Source organism: Labrus bergylta, chromosome 18 (genome assembly GCF_963930695.1).
Source record: "Labrus bergylta chromosome 18, fLabBer1.1, whole genome shotgun sequence".
NCBI classification, from domain to species: Eukaryota; Metazoa; Chordata; class Actinopteri; order Labriformes; family Labridae; genus Labrus; species Labrus bergylta.
Window position 1 is genome coordinate 2,978,315 of NC_089212.1, and position 14,322 is coordinate 2,992,636.

Consider the following 14,322-nt stretch of genomic DNA (forward strand, 5'->3'; position numbering starts at 1 on the left):
TAACTTTGCTAAATGTTGCTTAGTGCTGTGTTCATTAGGGATTAATATTAGGTCTTTGTAATATAATATAACAAAGATAAGGTCTTTTCCCTGCTTTTTTGTCTACAGATAGCATTTGTTATGAATTGGTATTAAAAAAATACATACTGATTGATTAAAAAGTGATTGAATTTACAGCAAGGAAACATCAGAGGCAGTTTTTAGAAACAGCCCTATTAAAAGAATGTCTTGGTATATACCCACATATAGTCTACCATAAATTAAAACACATTCAACATAACATGAATACGCTGAGATTTAAGCCTAAAGGCCAAATTAAAGGGTTGGCTATACAATACAAATTGAGACAGATAAACAAATAGCTTCAAGCTCTATTAAAAGTCTAAATTCAAATTGAAGTTCTCATTTAATATATATATATATATATATATATATATATATATATATATATATATATATATATAAAGTGCTGCTCAGTTTGTATTTGTCAATATAGAAAGGGCAAACTAAGAATTTGGTTATATAAGTGTTAAGGACCATATGCTCTCATACTGAAACAGCCACCTTGCCTATAAAGATGATTCTGATTCTGACATGGAGATGTAGGACTGATATCGTAAAGAAGGGCACAGCCTGATGAATATGCTATCAAGGAGGGAGCTTTTATGAGTGGAGTTACTCAGCATCTCTGCTAAAGTAATGTGAGGTCACAGCTGCTTTCCATTTGCTGTTATTATTTTCACATTTGCAAAGCTGCTGAATGCAACCTGATGCATTAGTGATGTTCATTTATAGTCCCATAGTCATTGAGGAGAAACCCCTTAATGTTATGTTGATCTTTTACTCCATTATTCTCTTTCTGATGGTTGAACAGCCAGTACTAACTCACCGTTTTGTTTTTCATTCAATTAACACTGAAGCAGTTTGTATCTTTTTTTTTTTTTTAATAATTCTAAATAACAAGACAATAGGTGTATCATATTATGTTTGACTTAAAGGGCACATGTGATGTATTTAATATTTGCCTGTCTAGTTACATCCTCTCTGTCTTTTGCCCTTTTCCACTTTTCAGAAAATGTGTGCTCAACAAGGCCGTTTGGATATTTTCCCTTTGTGAAATCACAAAGGGCAGTAGCCCCTCCCCCAGGTGGGTGACACTCCCACAGCTAGGTGTTTGTTCTGCCCTCTGAGTTTGCCTTCTCACTGTAAACGATTGGGCATGGTGCGAGACAGCCCAAGCCACATCTCCTTCCAGAGAGGGGGTGTGGTCAAACACAGCTCATTTACATTTAAAGGTACAGACACAGAAACAGCCTGTTCTGAGCAGGGCTGAAATAGAGGGGTTTAAAGTCATGAACAACTTCACAGACATGTTTTGGGGAGCTCTGAGACTTATTTAAACTTGTTGAAATGGAGAATAATACCTGACCTTTAACACTAATGTGGGAGAAAGTCTTACTTTGTTCTGATGTGAATGTGTTTCTTTAATGGCAAACATCATCACAAAACCACAGATTTGAACTCACTGTAACTCTTGTGCTAAGATAAAAGATAGAAGATTGGAATACCAGGTAGAAGAAAAGCAAATACTATTAAATTAAAAACAAGCATGCCATGTTTTATGTTTGTAATGCAACCCTTGTGACGATATGACAGTTCCACTGTATGAAAAGAGAATGCCCCTTCAGAGTCAGGTTTACTGTAACAATGCTTTCATTGAATCCATCTGCTTATTACTGAACTGCAGTGAAAGTCTTTCAAGGACAAAAAGGTAACATGGAGCTGCTGAGTAGAGCACAAACACATGCTGTATCCATTTGTTAGCCTATATGATATACAAAAACTCCATTTATCCATTATCAGTAAACCATGCTGTTAAAGATAGACATAACATCCTCAGGATTTATTCTGTTACAGAATTACATACTGCAAGCAATCACACCAAAATGCTACAGATTAATTTGAATTATATATTTTAGAATGCTACTCCAGTCATATAATGGAACAGCCATTATTTTCTGAGGATTTTCTTATCCACAGAGCTGCTGATTTTAGGGAATCATCAAGTATTACAGGTACACTAAACCAACCTGCTGTAGTTGGGGGGGGGGGGGGGGGGGGGGGCGCTTAGAGAAGGAAACTGGGCTGGTCAGGTGAGCTCCTGGTTTGGAAGGCATGGAAAGAGCAACACTGTAACACACAAGCCGTCTCACCCTGACCCTCCATCACGGTTCACAGCTCCTGTCCCTCCACTGATTTTCCAGCTCAAATGGGCGTCACAATGCCATGAGCACTCACCATGGCTTTCTACCTGCCAACTCATTGCTATTCCAATGGAAGTAAGAGGACAGCACACAGCTCAAACAGGTAAACTCATAACAAGAGCAAAAATATTTATTAATAGGATCTGGATCTGTTTCATATTAAATACTTTATCAACAGTTAATGGAGCCCCTATATGAGGAAATATCCCTGTGTTCATTTTAAAACATGTAATTTTAATATTTTTAACAAGCTTTTCAACAATAAGAGAAAATTAAAACACATGTCTGAATGCATTTGTATGTCAGTGTATGCTGAGATACGAATGAGTCTATATATGCATTTGTGACATGTACATACAAAGTAAAGACCTTTACACATCGTCGATCAGGTGAATTTTTCTTTTAATGGTAAAAGTTTCTAGAATCCAATTCATATAAACTCACACGTCACACGGTTTGATCCCCAGCTCCTGCAGCCACTTGTCCGTTGTGTCCTTGGGCAAGACTCTTATTATTCATATGTCTGAATGGGATTAGCTAATACTGATGGACACTTTACATATAAACCCCTACGATCAGTGTGTGAATGAGTGTTAATGACCTGCGGTATAAAAGAGCTTTGAGTAGGCTGAAGACTAGAAAAGTGCTTTACAAGCTCAAGTCCACTTACCATTAACACAACATTGGCTGTGCCACTTAGGAGCAATTTGCAATGTGGGGGTCAGTGTCTTGCCCAAGGACACATGTAACACACTTGTGCAGGAGCTGGGGATCAAACCCCTGACCTTCCGGTTGAGAGATGGCAGACTCTACCACTGAGCCACAGCCCAGCATCCCCATTGTGTATGATGTTCCATCAAGTGTTTATGTGCATTATGCAATAATAGTCAACCAGCATGCTTTCACAAGGGCCATGATAAAATATAAACTGAATGGTTTGCAGTCAATTTTTATGAAAATCAAATTTTAATGAAATGTCCTGCATGAAAGGGCTTGTAGCATTGATAAGTCTGTTTTCCTTGTGTATGTGCAGGATTCCTCAAATGACAAAATAACAATTGTTTCTATTTAACCTACTTAATTATCATCATTTTAAAGTTTTTTTTCCAAAATTGTGTTGAAACTGAAGTTCTTTTCTTACAATCTTACACTGAGTAAGGGTGGGAGATGCTCATTGATCTGTCACATGATGATGATAACAGGTTTTGTATATTTTTTTATACATCTATTTGGGTATATTTGTGAAGATGTTGGTATCAAATTACTAACTGCTTCACTTATAAAAGTTTGAGGTGATGTGGGTGTTTGGCCTACATCGTTCCTGCCTGTCTTTCCTAAGTCTAAGAATGAAAAAAACAAACTGCATTGCTAACATATTTAATTAGAAGAAATTTGAAAAAGAAAGAAAAGTAAGACACCTGGAGGCTTATTAGTTTCCATGTCATATTGTAACCTGAGGGAACAATCTCATGGAGAAGAGGCTTTAGGGTAAACTAAATCTTAATTTGAAACACAATGGCCCAGTAATTACACAACCAAAACATATAGAAAAGTCTCCTTTGTCTACAGTGAGAGCTCTTTTCTTACTGCGTTGTATTTGTCTTAGCCTGCTCTTCTTTTTAGATTACACAGATTTCCCCTTTCTACAGAAGACTGCATTACCATGCTGAGGTACAAATGCAGTTTCTATTTGCAAGACAAATTATAATTCCTGCAACATTTACTGACACTGAGCTGTCCTTGAGCAAGGCACTTCACCTATACCGCACATGCACGGTTGCTCTGAATGGCTAAATGTCTTTTTGCACATGCAGCTCATCTAAATGAAACTTCCAGACTGGAGTTTTGAGTGTGCAGTATTCACAAACTGAAGCAATGAAGTCTGAAACTGACAAAGAAACTTCACGTCATGTTTCCCCAACATCGACAGGTAGTTAGACTCCCCTTAAGAACAAAAGTGGGTCTGGCAGACTGTGTGGGCACCTGTTTGCAGACTGTCACCATGAGAAAGCAGCGTTAAGTGGATGTGACTGCTCTGATTGCACCCCATTGGAAAGCGAGAAGAAATAGCCTACCTCTGATCATCAACGCGTCATATAATGTTTCAGCGCACGCCCCTCCCCCTGTCTCGTTTTTTCCCCCCTCACTCAACCTCTCCTTTGACTCTCAGAGGCGGCTCACCACTGGTGCACGGACCGTGGAAGATACGGGCAGAAGATGGCTGACTTAGCCGGGCACCACGAGCCCTCGGCGGCATCACCAGCGTCACTCGGGCCGCTGAAAAGCTGCAAGACATCCGCTGTCTGGCGACTGTAAACAGCTGCCTCTCTCACCCCCTCCTCCCCCCCCACCTCACCGCAAATATTGACAGAAGTATCACAGAGAAAACATGGCAGAGGTGGAAAAAGAGGGCAGACCTCCGGAAAATAAAAGGAGCCGAAAACCAGCTCACCCGGTGAAGAGGGAAATAAATGAAGAGATGAAGGTAAAAAGAGCTCCGTGTGCCCGGCTGCATGTGATTACGCGTGGAAACAGAGTGGTTGTGACTGAGGAGCATGCAGGTCTGTGGAAGCACTGAGAAGGCGTCCTCAGTTGAAATATATGATGCACTCAGGTGAAATAGGCTGCATGATAGTCAAACTTTGATTTATGATTTTTCTACTCAAGTTCTATTGTCATGTATCCACGCTGAGTGCCAGCCTCAGCAGCGCACCCTGCCAAAACGCCGCCTGCACAATGGATGCGGCACCCATTCACTGCTGCTGTTGTACTTGTAAGTTTTGGATCAGTCTGAGAAGAAAAAAAAAACAGTGCACGTCCCTGACGCTTCATGTCATAATTTCTCCGTTTGTGTGCCCTGCCTTTCATGGCTTGCCCAGAGTTAATGGAAAATCCGGTGCGTCAGTGAAGGCGTCAACAGTGCCTCTACTATTACTATTTATACTGTTACAGTACGGCGCAGCGGAAAACAGCCTATGTGCATAATTAGTATGAATCAATGGGGGAACACTCGCCTATCCAATATGCCTTCTGCGTGGATTTGTGTTTATGTGTGTATGTGTGAACGTGTGTGTAATGTGTAGCCTATATGTGTGTGTTTTGCCCCAGCTGCCCAGAGGCGTGTGATCCAGATGTGCGTCTGTGAGCTTTACGCACTCGACAAGAGCACATTGTCTCGGACTGCACGGTTCTCCCCTGTGATAATTACACACATGTTGTTTCTATTCGTGTTTTTTTTCCTGCTCGGTGCACATTGTGATATTTGAGCTCCGCGCGGTTCATTGTGGAGAAAGAGAAAAGTGTTCCTGACATTGGTGTGTGTGTGTGTGTGTGTGTGTGTGTGTGTGTGTGTGTGTGTGTGAGGCACAGGCTGTGTGTCCGCTTTGTCTTCATCTCGTCATTGTTTGTACACATTTGGCCGGGGACACCGAGTGTTAGGCTGTTATGGGTGGAAATGCAGGTGATCACATCGACGAGGAGAGTGGAAATTGTGATTTCAGGCTTTTAGAAGAAAAAAAAAAAGCGATGGAGGCAGAGTCCTGAAACAACCCTGGAATAAAGCCTATTTGTATTTAGACCTGTCCAAAATACAATGTGTGTTCTGCTTGTTGTATTTCACAGTAATATAGAAAAAGTATTGCTCGTTTTATTGATGAAAATGTAGGTGCTTTGTTAGTGATCTTCGCTGCAGAAGATGCATTTATTGTCATAGAGCTTTTGGGAAAACAGGAAACTCCAGTGTTGTTGCATTATAATGTAGCCTATTAAAAAGCTGCATAGCACTGATTTTCTATTAACTCGTTTAGTCCACATGTTGCTGCTTGAACAGATGCTTTTCAGAGTTGTCCTTGTTTCATGAAAATGCACTGAATGTCTGCGGAATGAGAATTTCTTTCATGAAAAGAGAGTTCTGATTGGAGTGGATTTTTTCTCGTTAGATTTGGTGAAAAAAGAATATTTGTCCTGGTGTTCATTTTGTGATGAGTTACAGCATATCCATCCTGCTGCTGTGTGGCCCTGCTGACACAAGGGAGGGGTGCAGGGTTATGGGGGGGCATCAGTCAGGGTCTCTCCAGCGAGACATTTCCACATTTCTCTTTATCAGGGGAGCACTTGAGGTGGTCTCAGTGGAGCATTCAGAATAAAGGAAATCTTTATGAATGTCATTTTAAAGTGTTCTCTGGGCACATTTTAGCACATATTCAGGTTTTTATATTTTAGAAATAAAACAACTGTAAATGTATTTGGGCTGTAATTCATCAGATGATTAAAAAAAGATGTCACTCATCAGTCAAAAATGATGTTTTATTTGCAGGTCAGTTAGTTTTATTGGTAGATGATATATACAGTGACAAGGGTCATTATTCATGTTTCAGTGGATTGACTTCTCTGCCAATATGTTAAACATCTCATTTAATAAAAGCCTCTTCATTCATAACTTCATTTGTAAAGCACTGTGTGGTTACACCAACAGTTAAGACAAGCTTCACCAGACCAAATGATGCTCGTTTTCATTTTAAGAAATGTCAATACAAAATACAGACATAGTGTGATATCGATGGTGCGTAAGTTTAATCAGTCCCATGACAACTCTAGTATCTCCTCATCAATACCAGCAGAAGATACTGAATGGTGCAGCAGATGTGGTTATGGTGTCAAAGCACTCTAATAGGCTAAACAAGTTCGATTGTAGCTCATTACACAACCTTAGATTTCATCTCCTATTGCACACACGCACATATTCCCACACATAAATGTCTGTCTGCAAATTTAATTTAGGAGAACACTGATACAGAAATAGAAAGTACGGGAGTACAGCGAGCTGCAGCTTCTCCTTAAACACCTTCATTGTTAATGTCATGTTATTGCAGCTCAAATTGAATCAAGTTAAGAAGATTCAACATGATAAAACATGAAGTTACTGTTGAGTAGATACTAATAAAACTATACATTTGACAACATCATTTCTACCTACAAAAGAAGGTTTTTTAAAAGGACGCCATTGTTGCAGTAAACTAAGTTTACTTTACTGTTTTTCTATTTAGAAAAAAAAACTTGTCCTCTTAAGGACAAAAACCTCCAGTTTGTTCCCCTCTCTCATCTTCAATATTTCAGACCATAGCCGGAGGAAAAAAAACACACACACACAGACACACACACACACACACACACACACACACACACACACACACACACACACACACACACACACACACACACACACACACAGACACACACACTCACACACACATACACACACACTCACACACACACACACACACACACACAGACACACAGACACTCACACACACACACACACACACACACACACACACACACTCATACACACATACACTCAGACACACACTCACACACACAGACACACACACACACACACACACACACAGACACACACACACAGACGCACAATGTGCCCTTGTGAAGGATCATACTCTGAAAAACCAAACAGTCTGACAGTGTTTCCTTCATCTGGCTGCTTAATGTGTGCCATGGTAAAATAAGCCCCGGTGAGTAATCAAGGAGAAGAGGGAGTGGGCATGGAGGGGATATGAGAGGCTGCAGAGTGGGCTAAGAAACAGTGGAGAAAGGAATGTATACAGCGCGGGGCTGGCTAAGCTGTAAAAACTGTAATCTGAGTGTCTCTGCTGGATCAGATATCAAGGAAAGTAGAGGGAAATGAAAGCAGAGGAGAGGGAGAGGCAGAGGAGAAGAGAGAGAGAGAGAGAGCAGGGGAGTGGAAAAGTGGAGAAAGAGGAGGAGGAGGAGGAGGCGAAGGGAAACTTGGCCTGTGGATTGGGGAATGTTATCACGGTGTACAGTGACCTGCTCTGGTTTCTACCCGCAAGGTATCTGATTCCCACCACCATCATTTACCACAGGCCCCACTGACCATGAAGGGGTCTTACTGGAGGGAGAGGCAGGATTTTAAATGTATTTTATCATTATGAGCTGCTGAATCTGTTGCAGAAGTGCCAGCTGTGAATCTGTTCTGAGTATTATCACTAATTATCCTGTGAAGACCAAAACAACCAGCTCTGTGTGCTTTGTGTGTGGAACTGTGTTTCTGGGTAAAACTAAAGAGGAACAGGGGAAATAGTCAAGCTTTTTTATTCCTGACAGTAAAGATGAAAACAAAATACCAGATTGATCAAAAGTTAAAGCAATCATGCAATAAATGATTCAATAAAATCAGTGATTGCACCAAAAGCTTTAATTGTAAACAATAAACTTAAAAGAATATACACTATTGTATACGTTTGTATGCCAGATAAAGGCTACTAATGCAATCCAAAACATGCATACTGTATGTGGATGGCTGAAATGGTCAATGTACAATTCAACAGCTCCACCATTTAAATTGACCTTGACGTTGTTTTAAAAACCTCTCTGACATAGTGACAAAGTGATTTTGATGGATCCAATGCTCAGTTCATATCCAACACAATATCTTTTGTGACACACAATAACACAAAAAGACTTCCCAATAGTGCAGTTTTACCCAAGCAAATACCTTTGTTCCTTTGTGAAATAGTACAGTACCTAAGCTGTAATGTGTGTGTATATGTGTGCATGTATGAGGTGGTGTGAGCGTGTGTGTGAAGATGTGTAGATGTACCTGCACTTTTTATCACTTTTCTTAACTATTACATATTTATGGTTTTAGTAAATCACTTGTATGGAATTTAATGATTATTTAACTGACATGTTTTGCTGATGAATGAATGTATTTTGTTATTTTGCTAATGCATCAAAGCTCTGTGAAGTCCAAGACAAATCTCCCACTGGGACAATAAAGTTAATCTTAAGCAACTCCCAAATTTCTGCTGCATAAAATTGATCATTTTGTCTATGAGGTCTGGGGGCTCTGATGAGAGTTGTGTGATCAACTTGTTCTGGTTTCAAAAATAACATCTGAGTCTTTAAATGTAATGTCCATCTCTGTAGGGATCCTTAACATAAAGTTGTAAGACAGTTAGGATAACACTTTGAACTGTCAGTGGTTTAAACAGATACTTTTATTGGACATGCTTAGTCTCTTACGGTTGAGGCAAAGTGCTGGAGCAGTATTACTTAAAGCTCCTCTCAGGACATTTTGAAAGCTGTACTTCTTATCCTTCTGCTGATCTTGTCCTCTTCATGTGTAAGAAGTAGAATTGGTTTCTCGCTTTCTTCAAAAAGTAAATGCATCACTCACTGTGGAAAACATAAAAACAGGATGTTTCCTGCAGAGTGCTGGTAAGCCCTTGGTCTGACACCTACCCAGGCTGGAGCAGTTAAAGTAATAAAAAATGATCATGTAGAAATAGTCAATCTTGTTGCTGATGGTCTTGTTTGCTTTTGTAGGTCACACAGTGGCATCAGTGTGACTTTCAGTCTGTTTTACTTGTAAAAACTCTTGCAGTGTACTTCTAAAACATTAAAAGCCAACATTTGGCATCTCATATCCATGCAGAAGTTAGATATATAAAAATATTATCATGTGCATCATAAAATATAACTGCATTCATCTACCCCTTATTCTTAACAGGGCTGCAGGGATTTGAAAGCAGGGTTATATATGTGTTGCATAAACAATAGCTACTCTGGCTAAAACAGAAGCTGAAGATAATGAGAGATATTTTCAACCATACTGTATTCTTCCATATTTTTGAATCATTGCATTGACTGATTTCAATGCTACATGTGTTATTGACGAAACCTGTGAGAAGCCTAACGTGTCTACTGCAGTCTCTCTAAAACCTCACAGGACAAAGTATTGACCTGTTAACAGTCTTATTGTGGGGTTAAACAATTGAAAGTTTCTTCTATAAATAAAAGTTGACCTAGTCACTGTGATTTTCTCCTTTAAGGACTATTGCTCTGAAGCTATTGAAGCTATCTGTTTTGGTATTTTGGCTATACAACATTTTTAAGGTGGAAGTGAGAATATTTGGACAAGAAGGGGCATATATGTACGCCCCAATGAAGGCTGACACCACTAAGCACCCTTTATCTTCTATTGTACTTTTACTGCGACCAAATAGAAAGTGGAATTTAACTCCATCAGCTTTTTAAGATGTATGCGTTCATTGTGAAGGACTGATTACTTAGAAAAAAAGTTGAACAAGTCAACAAACCGTAAAATTGGAATCTATTCTCTGGGGATATGAATACTCACAACAGCTCGTATAGACCACATGTGTTTTTGTTTTTTTAAAGTACTTCTCTCTGAGGGGGTTTAAGAGACATTGATGGTAGCAGTAAACAAAAGATTTGGGGGTCTCATGTTCCAGTTTCAAACATAAACTGACCTTTTGGTTGACCTCAGTTCTGTTAGAAGCTGTTAGAAGACTTAAGGATGAATAAAGCTGCTAAAAGGAGATGTAGTCTGTGTTAAACTGGATCAAAAGGCTTTACATCCAGTGTTAGATATAGACATCTGTAGCTGTCTCTGTGCCTCCAACGCCTCTTCCTCCCCGGCTCCACCAGAGCCAGAGTTGGTGCCGCATGCTTTCATCAGCCGCCAACCAGGATTAGATTCCACTCTTAATATTACTCCCACTTTCTCAAAGTAGTGGGGTGACACAGAGGACAGGATGGTTGGACTGAAAGAGCCAGACAGAGAGAGAGAGAAGCTGTGATTTTGTCTCAGATGTTGATGTGGTTATTTAACAGCTACATCCGTTTTTACTTAAGACTATATTCAGGTTGGTTCAAATCATTCCTTCAAAAGGAAGATTTTCACCTTCAAGTTTTTTTTTTAGTTTCAAGGTTTTATCCTCGTTGTTGTTCAGCTAATTGCTTCAGATATGCTTTCCAAGGTTTGCACATTAGAGTCTGTCAGATCACTGTCAATTTCTGCTTGATTATGAACTGAAGCTGATGCCTGTGAATGCAACAACAGCAAACATTTTCTCAGTTCATTCGTTTAATTTTCTCTGTTTGATTTGATTTGAAGGATCTTATAACAATCTTACTGAAATCAAAGTTAACAGATACAGTACAATGAATTAGAAATGAGTTTCAATCCAAATTCTATTTATTGCCATTTAAAGGTCCCATATTCTTCTTTTTCTGGTTTTATATTCCCTTTAGTGTGTTTTCCAAGTGTCCTGTGCATGTTTAGGCACACCTATGTGCAAAAATTCGAAGTCCGTGGAAACGCAGCTTCTCCTACCTCCTCCTGTTAGCTGTAGCATTAGCCGCATGGAACGCTCGGTTCTAGCCCCCCTCGATAAAAATGTGTCAGTCCGACGTCATTGTCAGAGTGAGATCACTGATCTAAGCCCATTGGCTCGTTGTGGCAAGCCCTGCAGCTCATGTTGAAATTCAGAGACGTGTGTGCTGAGCAACTGACCAATAACGACAGAGCGGATCGGCAGACCAATCAGAGCAGACTTGGCCCACGTGGGGTCTAACAGTGTGGGCTCAGCAGAGTGTAGCTGACGGACTCAGAGCGTAGAGGGAGCAAGGAGGAGCAGTACATGAAAACAGACACTTTTTTCAGACTTTAGCTATTGTGAACGTACAAAAGTAGGAACATTACCCCAAAAAGGGCAGAATATGGGCTCTTTAATATTAAATGTCTCTGTTATTAAATGTAAATTCAATGTGGTTATTCATTACAAAAGTTAAACTTTAAAGTTAATCATCAATCTTCAGTATAATAGTACATTTCTCAGCATTAGTGGGGGGGGGGGATAACACCTGTCACTTATTTAAACGACAGAAGTGAATGGCAGCAGAAGCTTCAGTGTTTGGCCTCTTCTGAATGAGTCAGTTTTGGAGTTCTAACATGTTTTTCTTGTAACCTTTTGGTGCAGTTGCTACGCCACCAAAGTTTATTAAATTATTAATTTATTTTATTGGAAAGGGAAGGCTCAGCCCTGAGAGTCCATACCAGCTGTCCAGCTGCTGAATATGAAATGAATTACACAGCAGGCTGTAACTCACCATTCATTGATCAGTTAAAGTGATTTGTTTTTCCGATCTCAGGATTTCTGCTTTTTCCCACTGGTAACTTAGACAACCCAAGCCGCAAATTTCAAGCCGCATAATGTCATTAGTGTCAATCAAAACGTGATTATCCACGCCCACACAGTCCAGAGAAACCCAATGAGCAGAACTTTTTAAAGAAGAACATTTACCTTATACTACACTACATTTGTTTCTCTTCTTAATGAGACTAACTTTAATATCATACATAGTTTTTATTTCAAGCCATTTTGCCTCAGGCTTTAAGAATATAGTGTGTGACATGAACCTCTTCCATAGTGTGCACATGGGGGACCACTTGCCTTTTTCACCAGCTGACTATTTACTGCATCATCCAGTTTGTCTGACCTGCATTTGTGTGAGTTTCGGATGGATACCCTGGTGAATATAAAACTTTCACATACCACACAGAAAAGACAGGAATTGAGCTGCCCTACTTGTTTTTCATGACAGTTAATGGACGTTTCCATTAAACGCCATGAAGCTGTGTTCAGTAGGTTGTCTACAGATGACATGGTTGTGTGTTTAGCTGTCAGAGCCTAACTTTAGCTCTGCTCAGGCAGTGGCACTAAATCTGACTTCCAGGAACCTTCAGGCAGCGTGCTCTGCTGTCACTCATCATTGTTCAAGCACAAGTGTTTTAAACCGAAGCTGTCCTCATTAACAGCCTTCACTACTAAACCTTCACATTTAAAAAAACAAAAAAGAATCTGAGACAAAAAACTTGAAATAGGAAGTGCTTTAATCAAACTTTAATTGCTCAAAAAAAGTGCTGCAGATCCTTTCATTGTGGATACTGACACATGTGATGTATTTTTGCATTTGATGAAATGTTCCTGCAGATACAGATGTGTGTGCATGATGCTTCTCGACAGAACTGTGTGATACTCTGACTTCACTTGTCATGAGAACCTGAACCATGGCCGAAACCTTTCTGCCCTGTCTTCCCATTGACTAGCCACCACAGCGATATTTCATAACGGGCAGATCAATAACTCCTGCCATTCTTCATTACTAATGCTTTCCCAGTATTTAGACACAGTCCCTCTACCAAGTGTGGCCGACCACTGCTACAGATCAGCAGAAACTATTTGCTCTGAAAAACTAAACTGAGGCAAAACCTATACTTGATAATAATCTCCAAATATAAGATATAAATGCAAAAAATCATAAATTATATATACAGTATAAATAATAATAATAATAATAATTATGAATACATTTTTAATCACAAAGGGGGGAAATTCAAGTTTACACTCTGTAATTGAAAAACATGCTACTCACACACATAGGCCTGAAATCCACACAAGAGCAAATGTGCCGATGAAGCAGGAAACAACTTGCCTTCTGTCACTTCTTCTTCTTTGTCTAACAAAGCCTGAAATAAAGTGAGTAGGGGTGGCAGCAGCTCAGTCTGTAGGGACTCGGGTTGGGAACTGAAGGGTTGTACGTTCAAGTCCTGATGCAGACCATATCTGGAAATAAGTCTTGTAGCTGGAGGGTGCAGGTTCACTGCACTTCCTGATCACTGCTGAGGTTCCCTTGAGCAAGGCACTGAAACTCCACTCCACCAGCTCAGGAGCACTTGTAGCGCTCCGTCACTCTGACATCTCTCCATTAAGTCCATGTCCATAGGATCCTGTTTGTGCATGTGTGTGTAGCATGTTCAACAACAGAATGTCAAATTGAATTTCCACTTGCAGGATTTAATAAAGGATATCTTAAAGACACTTCTGCCTCTGTCTAAACAAGTGTGTGTGTTGATTTGTCTATGCTCATTACCACTCCTATCTCCCTTACTATAAAACCTCATTAAGCAATATATCCCACCTGCTCTTTGTGTTGTTGCTGTGTGAATTGAATTTGTTTTAAGTAATTGAGTCAGTGGACCAACCTGTGGACTCCATGCTGGGTGACCAACAGGCTCCATACTGTGTCAGCTTGTAAGAAGGAGCTAATCGTACTTCTCTCTTTTAGAGCTGCATTGTTTAAGTACTCCCATAATAACACAGAGAACTTATACTTTCACTTTATCTGCCCAAATGAAATTCTGGTTTAAGAA

At 39.9% G+C, this 14,322-nt stretch overlaps 1 protein-coding gene across 5 annotated transcripts in view; it reads left to right on the plus strand.

Moving 5' to 3' along the window:
* Positions 1-4,391: 4,391 nt before the first annotated feature.
* The window catches only part of sobpa (sine oculis binding protein homolog (Drosophila) a), a 48,385-nt gene continuing 38,454 nt past the window's right edge, over positions 4,392-14,322 (plus strand). For 4 of the 5 annotated variants that reach the window (XM_065966432.1, XM_065966434.1, XM_065966433.1 and 1 more), the window contains exon 1: positions 4,394-4,749. In XM_065966432.1, coding sequence (XP_065822504.1) covers positions 4,654-4,749 — 96 coding nt within the window. In that variant the 5' untranslated portion in view covers positions 4,394-4,653. Of the gene's footprint in view, positions 4,750-14,322 lie in introns of all 5 variants that reach the window. The other variant, XM_065966435.1, reaches the window with a different exon arrangement.